The 17,140-nt window shown below is 34.3% G+C and overlaps 1 protein-coding gene across 2 annotated transcripts; it reads left to right on the top strand.

The window, feature by feature from the left end:
• Positions 1-571: 571 nt before the first annotated feature.
• Positions 572-13,819, top strand: LOC129295579 (uncharacterized). 2 transcript variants are annotated; one of them, XM_054934113.1, is made up of 6 exons: positions 572-779; positions 951-1,023; positions 1,588-1,652; positions 2,340-2,449; positions 8,913-9,038; positions 13,316-13,819. In XM_054934113.1, the coding sequence occupies exons 1-6, from the start codon at positions 663-665 to the stop codon at positions 13,548-13,550; spliced, it is 726 nt and encodes a 241-aa protein (XP_054790088.1). In that variant the 5' UTR covers positions 572-662; the 3' UTR covers positions 13,551-13,819. The 2 variants fall into 2 exon arrangements, with proteins under 2 accessions (XP_054790088.1, XP_054790089.1); XM_054934114.1 differs by lacking the exon at positions 8,913-9,038.
• Positions 13,820-17,140: the final 3,321 nt, after the last annotated feature.

Below are 17,140 nucleotides of genomic sequence, written 5' to 3' on the forward strand. Positions count from 1 at the left end.
TCCAGATTAAACCTTTGTCTCGTAGAGGAGGCTTTTTTCAAAGGAGAGAAGCCGATTCCAAAATAAAAATCACACCTTCTTGAGGAGCCGTGAGGAATAAAGAGAACCCAGCTTCTCTCCTTTAAGAGAAGTCTCCTTTGCCTCTCCTTAAAGGTAGGGGCTTAATCTGGACCGTCCATATTTAATTTGGATGGTCCAAATTTAATATTTTTATTTTTTATTTTTTATTTTTTTTAAAATAAAAAATATATAAAAATTATAAAAAGATTTAATAAATATACTTATGTTTAATATAAATGTTTTAAATTTAGTATTAAATTTTTTTAATAAATTTACTATTCTTTTCAGAATATATTTAAACTGTTTAAAATACATTAAAAAAGTCAATTTAAATTTTTTACATTAAATTATAACATTTATATTAAATCTAAGCTATCTAATTCATAAATATATTTATTAAATTTTTTTTAAATTTTAATATATTTTTTATTTTAAAAATATAAATTAAAAATAAAAAAATAAAAATATTAAAACTGGAGCATCGAGTTTTACCTCCGTCGTAAAAAGGAGAGGCACTCCTTTTATTTTGCGCCTTCTTGGGTTAAGCATTTGAACTCGGCGATCCAACGCCGTTGGATCGACCGGCGGAAGTTGAATGCACGATGCAGCGGCTGCGGAGTTCAGGGACCTCAATTCTGGGTTCATTTTCAGCACCGAATGTTAAGAGAAAAGCTCAAAACTCATGGGCTGCTGTGCAGGACACTTATTTCTCAACCAAGGTACTCCCCTTCCCTTCCCTTTTACGTTCTGGGTTTAGGTTATTGTTGTTCAATTTGATGGCAATAATTTGTGGTCGATTATTTTCTTATTCGATTTTGATTAACGTTTGCGACGGTTTATGTGCTCTGAATTGTTTCTCATTTTTTCTCTCTCTGTTTTCGACTTACTAGGATACATTTGAGAGACATCGTGTGGTGTTTACAGTTGGTACTTCCGTAGCATCAGTCGCCACAGCTTGGATCGGTTTGTTATCTTTATGTTTGTCATTTCTTTGAAACTATAAGCAGACGGCAAGTCAAAATTCCCCAAAATTTCAATGACACTTCAACATGCTTCTCAGATCATGATAATTTGCATTCGGAAGTTTAAAAACAGGTTAATTAATAATAGCTATATTTTATAGTGAAAATCATGAAATCCTGAATGAAATTACTGTGAATAGTATGTTATGGAATATGATTCCGGTGAGGAAAGTTGAAACAAAGCAACAAACCTGATTTCAGTTGCGATTCTGGTTTCTGACACTTTAAATCCAGGAGTAAGTGATGATTCTTAGTTTTGTGGTATTGTCATCCGAAGGATTCTTGGGCATTGGAAGTAATACATTTCTATGCGTCTGTCTTGTCAAAGAGGGAAGACAACTGAAAAAAGAAAGAAATGACAAGGAAAGGAAGGCTAAGAATTATAGAAGTTTAGTTGAGTTGTTTTATAGAACTCATTCCATAATTTGATGAATAATTTATTAATTTTTGTTTTAATTTGAACTCTGAACAACTGATTAGATCATGCATGTATGTTATTACTCAGGGTATACTTTACGTCATTTGCGTGACAGCAAGGTTGATCAAAGGCTTGAATCGATTGAAAGAATTGTGAGTATTTTGTAGATTAAATATTACTTACAGTTTTTTTTAACATACCCTCTATGGTGCAACATTTGCTTCCATATGGAGTTGGGTATGCTATTTCTCTGTGGAGCACATAATGCATTATGTATATCTCAAATTTCTCTTCAACATTTGCTTTTATATATTTGTTTGCCTGCTGGTTGTACTTCTCCCTTTTCTCTGGATTTTTTCCCTGGATTAAAAAGAAGAAGAAAGAAACATTAAGTTTTAAGTGTTAGAAACTTCGTGTTCTGCTAGTTTGTTAGTTCTAAAGAGCTTCTATGGTTAATTCTGACTAATTAATTGATTGAAAATATTCTAGTGGCAAACTCATGTAGAAGGTATAGAATGTTTGGAATCTGCTAGGTGCTACAATGAAAAGGGTGAAGTTATTTTCCTAAGCATATTATAAAGATGGTCATTCAAGCAATAGTCTTAATCTCCTCCAGCGTTAAAGAACAACAAAATTAAGATAAAGCCATTCGTTTTGGATTACTGAACTTGAATAAGTCATTCTAACATTAAACTGCTATTTGTGCATCTGGTGTTTTCTTGAACGGTGAATAAGTCACCGTGAGGTGAGAATCCCTTTTGGTCTCCCATCTCAGTGTTTTAGGTGGCTAAACTTCACTGTTAGCTTTCATCTAAATATTCTGATTCCTTTTCTTGCAGATGAAAAACAATTATGATCTTGAACATAAAGAAATCCAAAGGATTGTTGGTTCAGGAGGCCTCAGTGTTCCTGCTTGTGTTGCTACTGCAGGAACTACCTTATTTATTGGGTATGTTTGTTTCTTATAGTCAACTATACTCTGGTAAGAACACAGAAATTTTGAGAAAGGATAATTCTCTTGCTTCTCAAAGTCCAGGCCGCAAGATTTCCCAATCTACCTTCTTCAAAGCCCTAACCTCCTGTCTTTCTTAGTTCCATTTTTCGTTTATAACTTCTTCCAATGATTCCCATCCATGCATAATAATTTGATACATAATAATTAGATGGAAAGGGAGAGTAGAGAAGGAAAGAGAGAAAATAGAGGGAACAAAGGGAGAGAGAGAAGAGAGAGGTAGAGGAAGAGAGAAATAAGGAGACTCAATTCTATTAGTTTCCAAAACTAACAGTCCTTTTGGTGCTGCCCTTTTATGGCTTGTTAGGATCCAAGATTAGTAGGAAGAAATAAGGAAGATAAATCTTTATTAAAATATGAAATCAGAATCAGACTTTATAAATTAATAAAGAGAAGGCAAATCTTTAATAGAAGATGAGCAAGAATCTTTAACTAATACAACTAATAATGGAGAATCTCCATTAATATAAATAAATAATGATTTTATTTCCAAATGCTTTCTACATGATATATACCTCTATTTATGGACAGAAAAATAACTAATAATTCCTAAAAAGATTCCCATTAATCTATGACTCAGATAATGGGGCATAACTGCCTCAAATAAATAAATACTACAACAACAAGCCTTATCTCATTAGGTAGAGTTTGTTACATGGATTGTATGACGTCATTGTGCTCTATCATCAGCTAAGTTTTTAGGAGTACTATTAACTAAGAAGTCTTGTTCAACAACTTTTATAATTATTTTCTTTGGTTTTCTTCTACCTCTCTTTACAGGGCTCAAGATCATTTGGTTCACTCTACAAGTACCCGCTACTCCTAAATTTAAGTGTCACGCAATAACAAAAAGTAACCTAAACAATATTATTAAATAGAAAATATCTAAAATAATTTAAAATAATATTTATTCCTAATATGCTTTTAACTTCCCAAATTATCCATTATCCTACCATAATTGGTATTGTATCATAGCCCATAACCCCTAACTATCTTAACTACCTATTAAACCCTTCAACTAAGTACTAACCCTTCTTTATATATGAATTTAATAACATAATTATTGACGAGTGACAACACTGACAGGGACTACCCAACCTGGCCAAAAAAAAAAAAAAATTAGAATGGATTAAAATAACATTGAAATCAAGCAATTTGATTCAGTTTTCTCTTTGAGAATGAATCAAGCCAACAAACTTGTACGTACTTTTGTAATTTTATTAATATTTTATTTTGTTATTTTATTTATTAGACATTAAGTTGTAGATTAAATATGTAAATTTTCATGAGTTCTTTATAAAAGCCTTTTCATATGAAATTTGTGAAAGGAAGCCTTAGTGATAATTTGATGGAACTAAATTATGAAAATAAATTAAGATCAAACCTAACTGATTGCCAAAGGTTTGGTTGGCTCAATCAAGGCATATGAAAAACTGAATATACCTGCTGTATTGAGAAACCAATTTGTTTGGATCAGTCGAAAACCAGTTGTGCTGAACTGATTTAGTTACCTTTCATACACTCAAATGTTAGGTATGGAATGAAAGAGGAAATGAAAATGTCAATGAAATAAACGAAAAATGACCATTGTCCCCAGCTTAACAAAAGTAATAAAAGAATCCAAAACTGTTATATAATGTTAACTAAGACTGATTAGATATTGTACAAAAAAGTTTCTTGTAATTTGTCTCCCTTGCTCTTTCCACATTGGAATGCATGCCAATTGTGGCCTAGTTTCCTAGGAGGCGATGAACTTGTAATTTTGATTGGGACCTCTGAACCCTCATAATCCTTGGGACTTTTCTCCTCCTTGATTATATGTATAAAATGGCCTAGTTTTGATATTATTTTTCCTCTTTGTTGTGTTGTTGATGTAACACACAGAGAGAGCTATGGATGCAAAGAGTGGAGAGTTTTGCAGAGTTTTGGAAACAGACGGGAAAAAGAAGGGGGACAAAGTAGAAATTTGAGGGGGGCAGAAAACAGTGTGTCAGGGGGAGAAGAGTTAGCTAGCTGAGCAAATAAGTATTTCATTCATCAAAATAATTCTCCATGTAAAAGGCCACTGAGGAAAACTGAGTTTTTCTCTTATTGATTCATCATGAACTGTAGAAGATACAAGGATAAATAGTGGGAGGCTGTCGAGAATCAAGCCACCAAATCCTCTAGATTATGGTACTGAATAAAACAGAATAATAACAGCAGATTCTAATCCCTTAAAAATAGAAAAGACTTCTAACCTAGATAATTAGGGTTAACAAACTAGAAACAATAATGGGCCTGTAGTATTGGGCTCGGACCCTCTCTTCAACACTCCCCCTCAAGCTGGTGAATACATATCAATCATTCCTAGCTTGTAAGTTAGTTCTTCGAATCCAACTCTTCCAAGAGGTTTTGTAAGAACATTTGCCACTTGAGCCTTGGAATTGATATATCTCATGTCAATGATGCCTCCTTCAATTTTTTTCTCTTATGAAGTGTCTGTCTATTTTCACATGTTTTGTTCTGTCATGATGAACTGGGTTGCTCACCATTTGCATTGCTGATTTATGATCACACCATAATTTGGCTGGTAGTTGATAGCCAACTTTCAATTCGTTAAGTACTCTTATTGGCCACATTCCTTCACATACTCCATTAGCCAGTGCTCTTGCTTCAGCTTCTGCACTACTTTGAGAAACACAAGTTTGTTTCTTGCTGCTCCAAGTAACTAAGTTGCCCCATAAGAAGGTAAAATTTCCTCCAGTAGATCTTCTATTTTTTGGATCCCTTCCATATTTAGCATCAGTATAAATTCCAATTCCTCTAGAGCTGTTTTTCTTGGAGAATATTCCTTTTCCAAGATTCATTTTAAATCTCAAGATTCAATAAACTGCTTCCATATGATCTTCTTGAGGACTACTTGAGAATTGGCTTATTACTCCAACTGCATAGCTTATATCTGGTCGCGTGTGACTAAGATATATTAACTTGTCCACAAGTCTTTGATATCTTTCTTTGTTAACTGGTACACCATCCTTCTTGATTTCTAATTTCAAGCCTTTTACCATGGGAGTATCTTCTAGTCTTGCACCAAGCATCCCGGTTTCTTTCAATAAGTCAAGTGTATATTTTCTTTGTGTTATGAGAATGCCTTTCTTAGATCTTGCTACTTCTAATTTGAGAAAGTATCTCATGTTTCCCAGATCTTTCACCTCAAATTCATCTGCTAGTGACTTCTTTATTTGTTGAATATCTTCACAATTGTTTCCTGTCAAAATAATGTCATCTACATATACAATTAACACAGTTACTTTTGTTCCAGCATGTTTTTACAAACAGTGTATGATTAGCATGACCTTGAACAAACCCCAATTTTATCAAAAAATGAGTGAACCTGTTGAACCAGGCCTGAGGAGATTGTTTAAGCCCATAGAGAGACTTGTGGAGATGACATACAACATTTGTTGATCCAAATCCTTTCACCCCATGAGGAACATCCGTATATACCTCTTCCTCTAAATCTCCATTAAGGAATGCATTCTTTATATCTAGTTGATATAAAGACCAATCTAGATTTGTAGCAATAGAGAGTAATACCTTGATAGTATTGAATTTAGCAACTAGGGTGAACGTCTCCTCGTAGTCTATCCTATAAGTTTGAGTGAAGCCTCTAGCCACCAATCTTGCCTTGTACTTATTTATACTGCCATCGGGGTTGTATTTCTTTGTAAAGATCCACCTACATCCAACTGCGGTTTTTCCATCAGGAAGTTTGGTTAATTTCCAAGCCTGGTTCTTTTCAAGAGCTCTAAGCTCGTCATTTATAGCTTCTCTCCACTTGGAATCCAATAGTGCTTCCTCATATTAGGCTGGGATTTTTTCTTCAGAAATACTTGTAATAAAGCTCTTATAATCAGATGAAAGATTGTTATAAAAAGCAAAATTACTTATGGGATGCTTTGTGCAAGCACGTACCCCTTTTCGAATAGCTATAAGCTAACCCAAGTCATCAGGAAGAGGATTAGGTTTAGCTTCATGGCTTTGCCTTGGAATTTCAAGAGTCTCTTCTCTGTCTTCTTGCTGTCGTTGATGTGAACTGCTCAGCTCCCCCTTGATATGTTGACTTTCATCATCTGTACCTTCTGAATCATCCTCATTTGGATTGTTATTAGAACTTGCAACATTTGGGGTGTTTTGTGAATGAGTTTCTAAGTGGTTTTCTGGTTTTTGGTTGTTGTAGGATCTTGTAGGTGTGCTGTCACAGGTTTAGGTTCAGGTATAGGTGGGGAAACAACCAACCCCAGTGACATGAGTGTATTTCCAAAAAATTCTGATCTGTATCATCATCTAAAATACTCAGTTCTCCAGAATTCTCCACCTGAATTGAATTGTTAGGGTAAAAAGAAATATTTTCAGCAAAAGTAACATCCACAGACACACATTTTTTGCAAAGAAGGAGAGTAACACTTATACCCTTTTTGAGTTGGTGAGTAGCCAAGAAAAATGCATTTGAAAGATCTAGGGTCAAGTTTACTGTCATGGTAATTGTGGACATAGGCTACACACCCAAACACTTTTTGAGGTATGGAGGAAACAAGTTGATGGTCAGGATAAAATTGTGAAAGTACTTGTAGTGGGTTTTGGAAATTTAACATTTTTTATGGCAGTCTATTTGTGAGGTAGGCAGTTGTTAGGACAGCTTCTGCCCAAGATAATTTAGGTACATTATGGGTTAACAAAAAGGCCCTAGCTACCTCAAGAAGTTGCCTATTCTTCCTTTCGGCAATCCCATTCTGTTGAGGAGTATTGACACAACTTGTCTGATGAATAATCCCATTGTTATTTAAGTATTGGGTAAAAGTCGAACTGAGGTACTCTCTTCCATTATCACTTCTAAGAATTTTTATGGATGTTTGGAATTGATTTTATATCATTTGATGGTAAGTTTTAAAATTTTCAAAAAGATCAGATTTGTTTTTCATAAGAAACACCCATGTCGACCTAGTGTGGTCATCAATAAATTTTATGAACCAATTGGTTTTAGATAGCGTTGGAATTTTAGATGGTCCCCATATATCACTATGAATTAGGTTGAAAGGACGAGAGGATTTATATGGTAACGGAGGAGAAGAATTTATAGTATGTTTGGCCAAGTGACGTCACAATGAAGAGAAACATCTCCTTTATTCAGGTTGGGAAACATCTTAAACATATAATTGAAATTAGGATGACCTAATCTGTAATGCAATAACATCCACTCATTATTAGAAATACTAGCAGTAAGCACCTTCTTGGTTCTAGATTTATAGTTGTAGTCCAAATAATAGAGACCCTCAAATTCCTCAGCATTGCAAATTGTCCTCCCCAAGTCCAATTCCTGAAAAATACAGTAGGTAGCAAACATATTAATGCTACATTTTCTTGCTTTTGTGAACTTAATCACAGATAACAAGTTACATCTTAGGCTTGGGGCATACAATACATCAACTAAAACAATCTCATCAATGATATGTACAGCCCCAATGCCAATAACTCTAGTATAGTTACCATCAGCCACCTTTATATTTATTCCACTATATGGTATTATTTCACTGAACAAAGCCAAATTATCTGTCATATGGTTAGTGGCACCTGAATCCACAATCCATGAGTTCTTCTTTATACTCATAACCTTAAGGGCTTGGACAGATTTACCTGTTTGGGCAAGATTACCCATAGTTATCGTGCATTCTGGCATGGAATTGTTATGACTCTATTTTTTCAGCAACTTCCTCAAGCTCTCAACTTCAGTTGCACTTAAATTTCCAGCACTAGAGTCGTGAGCTTTTTCATTGTTCACTACATACCCTCGAGGTTTTGTTCTTGGCTTAGGTCTATGATTGTCGGGTGGCTTTCCATGTATCTTCCAGCAGCTCTCTCGAGTATGTCCACTCCTTTTACAGTGATCACACCATCCTCTTCCCTGATTTGTTCCTCTATTATCATATGTAACTCCTTTCACAGCGAGAGCCGATGACTCAGGGTTTATTGTGATACTTTGAGTTAAAAATTTTCTGCTTTCCTCAAACTTGACACAGTTAAAAGCTTCACGAAGAGAGGGAAGAGGTCTGGTTTCCATTATCTGGCCTTAGACATCTTCAAACTTTGCATGTAATCCCAATAGAAATTCATATGTTCTTTCTTTGTCCACCAGTTTTTTATAAAGATTTTGATCAGTTCGACAAGCCCATTCTTGAGTATCATATAAATCAATCTGCTGCCATATTTTCTGCTGCATTGAGTAGCAGGCCACAACCTTTAAATCACCTTGCTTTAGGTCTTTAATCATCCCTTTTAGTTGAAATAGGGCTGCTGTTTTCTCAATGGCAGAATAGGTATTTTTGGCTGAGTCCTAGATTTCCTTCACTATTTTTGCCAGAAGATATTCCTCACTAATGCTGAGATTCATGGAGCTAACGAGCCAAGACATGACCATGGAATTTTCTATGTACCATGTATCATGCTTGGGATCGTCTGTTGCAGGTTGTGTTGCTTCACCAGTGAGGTACTTCTCTTTCCCTTTTCCTCTCATGAACAAACGGATGCTTTGTGATTAGTGTAGATAATTATTGCCGTTCAGTTTGTGACCCATGATCGCAGAAAGGAGACCGTCGCTACCTAGGGCAGAATCTACCTTTTGATGTGCGCCGCTTCTGTTTGAATCATCATGGGCTCTATCACTATTCTCTGAGCCTCCATGGAAGGCACTGAAAGTGCCAAAACTCATTGTGTTTCATTCCATTTAAGCCAAAGCTCTGATACAACAACAATAACAGCAGCAACAATAACAACAATAACAACAAGCTTTTATCTCACTAGGTGGGGTTGGCTACATGGATTGCAAGATGCTATTGTGCTCTATCATTTACAAGCTTTTAAGAATATTATTAATTAAGAGATCGTGTTCAACAATTTTCAAGAGTGTTCTCTTAGACCTTCCTTTACTCCTCTTAACAAGGCTCAAAGTTATATGTTCCACTCTTCTCACTGGTGCCTCCCGCGGTCTTCTTTGTATATGCCCAAACCATCTCAAATGATTTTCTATCATTTTTCTTCAATAGGTGCTACCCTCACTTTTTCACGTTCGTGCTCATTTCGAATGTTATCTTTACGTGTATGTCCGGACATCTATCGTAACATTCTCATCTCTGTTACTCCAACTTTATGCTCTTGTTGTCTCGTTAGTGCCCAGCATTCACTACCATATAACATAGCCAGTCTAATAGCAGTACGATAAAACTTTACTTTAAGTTTATTAGGCACCTTATTGCTGCAAATAACTCCTTTAGCTTTTCTCCAATTAAACCACCCAGCTTGAATCCTATGTGAAATATCCCTGCTGATTTTGCCATCATTTTCAATAATGGCTTTTAAATATCTAAATTTTTTTACTTGAGGTATAATTTGATCTCCCAATTTCACTTCCAAATTACTGTCGACTAGTCTCTTACCAAATTTACAATATTAATATTCTGTCTTACTTCTACTTAGAGGGAAGCCTTTTGACTCCAATGTCCTTCTCCATAACTCAAGTTTACAATTAATCTCTTTTTTTGTCTCTACTATAAGAACTATATTATCTATGAAGAGCATACATTTGAGAATTTCCCCTTGAATACGTTCCATCAAAACATTTAAAATTAAGTTAAACAGATAAGGACTCAAAGATGATTCCCAATGTAGTCCAATCTTTATAGAAAAGTCATTTGTTTGACCACTAAACGTTCTTGTACTAGTTATTACCCCCTCATATATATCTTGTATGACTTTAATATAAGCAATTCGTACTCCCTTCTTTTCCAAGGCTTTCCAAAGCACTTCTCTTGGTATACGGTCATAAGCCTTTTCCAAATCAATAAAAACTATGTGTAAATCTTTATCTTTACAACGATACTTTTCTATTACTATGAGAAAACTGAGTTTTTCTCTTATTGATTCATCATAAACTGTAGGAGATACAAGGATAAATAGAGGGAGGCTGTCGAGAATCAAGCCACCAAATCCTCTAGATTATGATGCTGAAGAAAACAGAATAATAACAGCAGATTCTAATCCCTTAAAAATAGGAAAGATGTCTAACTTAGGTAATTAGGGTTAACAAACTAGAAACAATAATGGTCTTGTAGTGTTGGGCCTGGACCCTCTCTTCAACAGCCACCTTAGGCTATTTATAGAAGGGGTTTTCATAACCAAGAAGTAAAACCACTTGCAAAAGTAAACCTTCTTGCAAGCTATAACAGAAAGTACATAAAATAAAATGAAAAGTAAGATAAGTTTCCTTCTATAGTAGGTTTCCTCAAAATATGTCAACTCTTTTATTCTGTCATTTCTCCCTCGATGGAACTCTCCTCTGAGGGTAAAAGTGTTGATATAGCTGGAATGAAGCACAATACAGGGAATTTCCAAGTAGCATCTAATCTGGAAATTCTTTCCAGCAGACAAGTTCTGTTCTTCCATAACCACAATAGCTTCTGCAACAAGTGGTGTAGCAGGACTGTATGACTCAGTTTTTGTCCACCAATTTGAAGTCTTGATTCAGTTCAAGACTCATGCCCTCATACTTGATAGAAATTTCTTCAGGCTCAATCTCATTCTCTTCCTTTATAACATCTATGCCAGCTTCATTTACTAACTTCACCTCTTTCATAGGTACACTTCCACTTCCAATTTCAGGATCATAACTGCTGTTACTATCCCTTTTTGGTACACCTAATATAGGTGAAGGCTTTTTGATGAGAGTACTATTTTTTGGTGCATCAAAAACATGATGATCCTCTCTAGGTCTTGAAAAAGTTATCTAATATCACTTGGTTTGCTCAAACAATTGATAGCCTTCAAGATTTCATCAAACTTGTGATCTATGGTTTGTTTCAATTCCTCAATTCTATGGTCTGTATGCTTCCTTAGAATCCTTCCATATTCCTCGAGGTTATTTTGCTTGATTTGGCTATTGTTGGCCATAACATTGTCAGGGGTGACAATTTCTGGGTCAATGCAGCTTTAGGAGCCAAAAGATTGGATTTTATCCTAAATGATGCTCCTATTTGATGATTTTTGCCTCTAAAATGGGTTAGCACAGGAGGAACCTTGTAAAACAACATGAAAACCATGAAAAATGATTTTTGGATGAATGTATGGATGACTTGTGGAGCTCGTGAAGCCTATGGGCGGGGAGCTCTGCCAACGTGTGTGATGAAGGACTCTGTGGGCTTCCTTGGTCTAGTTGGATTCTTCCTTCTAAGCATATGGCGATGGTGGTTCTGTAGTTTGATAATGGGAAACGTGTGTTCTATCTCTCAATGATGTACGGTTTTCCAGCAAGTGTTCTTTGCTTTTGTGGCAACAACAAAGGCCATGGAGCGTAGAAACCAAACTTTGATACCAGATTGATGCAACACACATTCACACGCACAACTATGGATGCAAAGAGTGGAGAGTTTCAGAAACACAGAGAGGAAAAGGGAGGGGGACAGAGCAGAAATTTGATGGAGAAGTATATTAATTCTTATATGTTATTAGTTATGGATGCTGGGCAATCCAAATAGCTAATCCTACTAGTAAGTACTTTGAACTGACGGAATATAATAGGGAAAATTAATTCTACAAATAAAACACAGCAAGAATCGCACTCTACAATCTCTTAATAGCAAAACACTTACAGTGTTTGGTTGGAGGGGAGGGGGGATGTTTGCATGGAAAAAATGGAGGGGAGGGGCTCCCATCCCTTTGTTTGGCAAAAACACGACAATGGGGTGATGTTTGCTAGTTATATGAAACCATGCATTAACACAACATTGATGCCTTTGACCACAGTCAAATGAGGGAAATGAATTAGATTTTTATCTCATCTTGTCATCTCTTCCCTTGCTAAAGTGAAAGGAAAATTCATCTAGTCAAGCTCAACCTCCTCGTGCTCACCTCCTTCCATTTGTAGCCGCCTTGACCAAGCCAGTTAGGGAGTCCATTAATTGAATAATCCTCCCTTGCATTTACTGCCATTCCATTGTCCTAAATTCATTGCATTTCATTTGGAAGAGTTGCACCTTATGTTGCCTTTTATTAGAACATGAATTTGAATTACATTTCTCCTTCACCTCACTTATTTGCCAACCTCTCTTCATTCTCCTTTCTAAATATGTATCAGCCAAAAAACAAGTGAAGAAACCGCAGCGACCTCCTCTCTTGTCCAGCCATGGCACCACTCAATACCTCCTCCTAAAACCTCCAATGAACTAGCTCTAATCCACCACTACCTTCCAGGATTCAGACTTGAAGTTAAGGCTATGAAGAAAGCTAGGCCACCATGTGAAACCCCTTGAAGCGTTGAAGAAATTTTGTAGCTAAGCAATGATAATTTCCTGATTGAGGTAGGATAAGATAAAGTGGATATGATGTACTATTCCTCTTCTAATTCTGCTGGAGAATGAAGAAAATTGCTTTTCTGGCAGTCAATAAAATCTCCTGAAACCTCAATAACTTATTCCATTCTTGCTCCAATAGTAAACCGGTTGTTTTCCAAGCCATGTGTGAACGTAATTTGAATTTGAACTAGAATACTAGGTCATTTCCTGTTTTTGATTAATCGTGACCTTCAAACGAGGATCTTGCAAAATTGGATGTAGGAACTTTTTGTATTATGACATGACCTGATTAGTTGTCCTGCTGCACAGATTTTTGTCCGTGGCCTTGTATTTAAAAAAGATGACCAGCACTAATTTCATTCCCTGATTGGGATTTAACTTTCTTATTTTGTTAGCGTTTCGCCATGGCTGACATGTACAGGTATGGCTTGGGATGGCGAAGTGGTAGCTGGTATGCAAATAGGAAGTTTAGAAAAGAGCAGATGAAGATGCTAGGACTGATTAAGCCTAAAAAATGGCAACTACTTGGGAAGATACAACCCAGAGCGTGGCAATTCATTAGAAGACCTTTGAAGAGATCCAAAGTACAAGAAACTGCAGTGGAGACCCCGAATAAATCATCTGTTTGGCCAAATGAGTCACATCAGTCTTGCTAGGGTTGCGGCTGAAGTTGCTGTATAGGCTTTGAATAGTGGCGGTATAGTTCCAAAAGGTTTTATAGTTAACACTAATAGTCATTTTTAGCATTATATGAAAATTCAGGTCAACCCGTTCGATTGAACTAGCAAGTCATTAAACCAGTGTCTTAACCGGTTTAATAAAATATTTTGTTCATGACTAGTTTGATTGTTGTTTGACTACAATTTAATCATTAACTCTTGAAGTAGTATTTTAACTGGTTCAATTGACCATTCAGTTTTCAATACCTTGATTTTTAGGATTGATTGCTGAGTCCTCATATCATCATCATCTCTCTGGTGGTACACCATCATCTTCTTTCTGCATGTGATGAATATTTTATATATTCTGACAAGTCATGTCAAGTTTTTGTTCTGATTATAAGTTTGCAATGATAGAAATGCAAGCAATGTCTTCAACTAAGAACTTGGGCAAATCTGTACCTTCAAATTTAACATTGGCCTTGTAATAGACCTTGAGAAAAGAAAGTTTCATGCAAATCTGTACCTTCAAATTTAACATTGGCCTTGTAATAGACCTTGAGAAAAGAAAGTTTCATTACGTACTTTGTTGCTCGTAAGTGACGTGGTTTCTTTGGAGATTTCAATGTCTTAAAAGTACAATATTTTTTACTAATATCAAGGATCAGTAAATTTGGGTGGATCATATTTAACTTTTTTAAGTTCAAATTTCATATTTTTGTCAATAAAATATATTAAAATTTTAGTCATCAAATGACATTTAGTTTGGACCATTTAATTTGGACACTGCATACCTCATGGCCATTCTGATTTTCTATCACTAAGAAGCATACATTGTTTTTTTTTTTTTTTTAATTTTTGGGTGAACAGCAGGTACATTGTTTTTTAATCATTATTATTTATTAGTTAACTTGTATGTCTTTGTTTTTATTGTATTGCTGAAGACGCTAGTTTGCGTGGCGCAGATAGAGATGTTGGTGTTAATGGTGACAATACAGTGAAAAATCTAAAAATTAATTCTTCTCTGGTGTTTTTACTTTTTTTTTTTTTTGCAGACACTAAAAAGTTAAATATTAAAGAGTGTGTGTGTATCTTTATATATATATATATATATATATATTTGTGGATCAAGGAGGTTCGGTTAGCCTGCCTAGTGAATCGGATTTTGATTTTCAGCCTACCAAGTCAAGGTGAATTAAAAGAGTCAATATATTCAACCCACAACCCATGATAGGTTGACTTGTTTAATTCAACTCTAGTTGAGTCGTATTTGAGCATTGTTGATCTCAATTGCAGATAGCTCACTCAAAGATTTTTTTTTTTTGGTATTAATATAAACTTGAATTTGAGATCTCATATTTAAATAGTCATAATTCATTTCACTAGGACCAATGCTTGTTGGTTTACCTAATCTATGTTTTACTTCTTTAAATACACATACAATAAGTAATTCACACTTTGGATATGCATGATTGAAAGGGATCAAGTCCTTGTTGGGATTTTAAGAAGAAAAACTAGAATACATATTTCATAAAATAACAAGACTCTTTATTACTTATGAATCATGGCAATATTGAGTCTCAATTGTGTGTTCTTGAAATGGAAACAATATTTCTAAAATAAGCACACTATCATATTTTACTCTTAATGGAATTTACTTAAACAATAAAAAATATAGATATTAATTAAAGAAAACACATCTGATAAATATAAATTTAAAAAATAAATAAAATTAAAAGAAATGCTAAGTGTAAATAACTCCCATTCAAACTACGATTTCCTTAACTTTTGATTAGGAATATAGTTTTGGTGGACAATAAAGTTTAAACTAAAACTACAATAACTTGCTAATGGCTGGTGCATACTGTTCAAAGGATATTTACCAAAAAATACTACTAAAAAATTGATACTTAATAAGACATGAAGAAAAATAATCCATGATAAAAAAAAAATATATGTAGTCTCTTCATTAAAAAATGTAAGGCATTTTATAAAGGGTTAAATATTCAAAAATATAAGGCATTTTTAGTCTTTCAAGGTGTAATTATTGTCATGTTTTTAAAAGTGTTCCTATTGAGTAAATTACTTTATATTTATTTTAAAGTAAAATATCCTATTAAATAAGAAAAAATATAGAAAGATATGGTTACTTTAAAGATAAGTAATTACTTTATTGAGAGTAAAATTTAGTTAAAAATATTTTACATTTTTTAACAGAGGAAGTATATAATCAGCATCTCATGGTATAAAAAATATATAATAAATGAAATTTTTTTTAGTAATATGTAGAGCCGGTAATTCGGGCTGACCCAAACCTGCCCGAAAAAAGTTAGGGCCGGGCTTAAAAAAAATATAATTTTTTTTAATGTTTGGGCTTATTCGGGCTAGCTCAAGAAAATTCAGACCAAGCCTGATCAGGTTCAGGCTTGGGCCCGAATACTCGAATAAAAATATTTTATTTTTATAAAATATATTAAATATGATAAATATTAATTAATTAATTAAGTTTTAGGTTATTTTATACTAAAATACTATATATTTGAGTCCTATACATCATTTAAGTATCAAAAAATATATTTTATATTTTTTATAAAATAAAATAATTAATTTTAAAGTGAAAAAATTAACTAAAAATGATTTTAAAAATATAAATTCGGGTATTCGGGCCGGCCGAAGCTTGAAGGAATTCAGGTCGGGCTTGGCTATTCGGGCTTCTCATGGAGTCAAGCCTGTTGGGCTCAGCCCGCTCGAATTTCTAACTCTAATAATATGTACTATTTATAAGCACAGGTGTATACATTCTTCTAAATGATAGCCCAGAATTCTAGGGTTATCAATCCCACCGGCTCAAACTAATTCGAACTGAGTGGGATTGTTATTACTATGGATAACCTCATGGGTACTTCTATTCACTATTTGTATAAATTCTATCAAATCACTTGTACCTCTTTTTTAAAATCAATGAAAATCTCAAGAGCTCTGGATGGTATAAATTTAAACTTTTCTATTGATTTAAATATTAAATTGCATGAGAAATAAGCCACCTAGTTTAATACCTTTTGAAGTTTGAACATATTGACAAGATTTCTTTGGCTTGGTTGCGTATGAAGCAAGAATGAACAATTTCTGCTCTGAGTGATCTATGTCTTATTTGGAACCATATTTTTGTTTCTTCTTGTTTTCAAACCAAAAATGCAGTTCCTAGAAGAGATCCTCGAACTTCATGTTAATCTAGGAATCATTGCAACAAAATTAGCTGAAAATTTTTAATGCAATATGTTGACGAAACGTGTTTTAAAAGCCCATGTAACTAGACAACGTTTTCTAGAAGTTAGCTCAATTCATTAGTAATATAGTAGTTCAATTCTAAGAAGAGAAAAGGAGTTAAAAAAAAATAAATATTAATCTCAAGTATTAAATGTAGGATGATTTTTCAAAAAAGTGATATTAAATAGTATAACTATATAAAGAGATCATTTGATCAAATCAATTGAATATTAGATTTTTTTTCCCTCTTTTTTGAACTCTAGAAATTTTTCTTTCATAAAAGTTAGAAATAGTGTAACTTTTAATCCCTCAATTTTCCC

This window comes from Prosopis cineraria, unplaced genomic scaffold, assembly GCF_029017545.1.
Source record: "Prosopis cineraria cultivar Desert tree isolate PC_DT_omini unplaced genomic scaffold, ASM2901754v1 PC148, whole genome shotgun sequence".
NCBI classification, from domain to species: Eukaryota; Viridiplantae; Streptophyta; class Magnoliopsida; order Fabales; family Fabaceae; genus Prosopis; species Prosopis cineraria.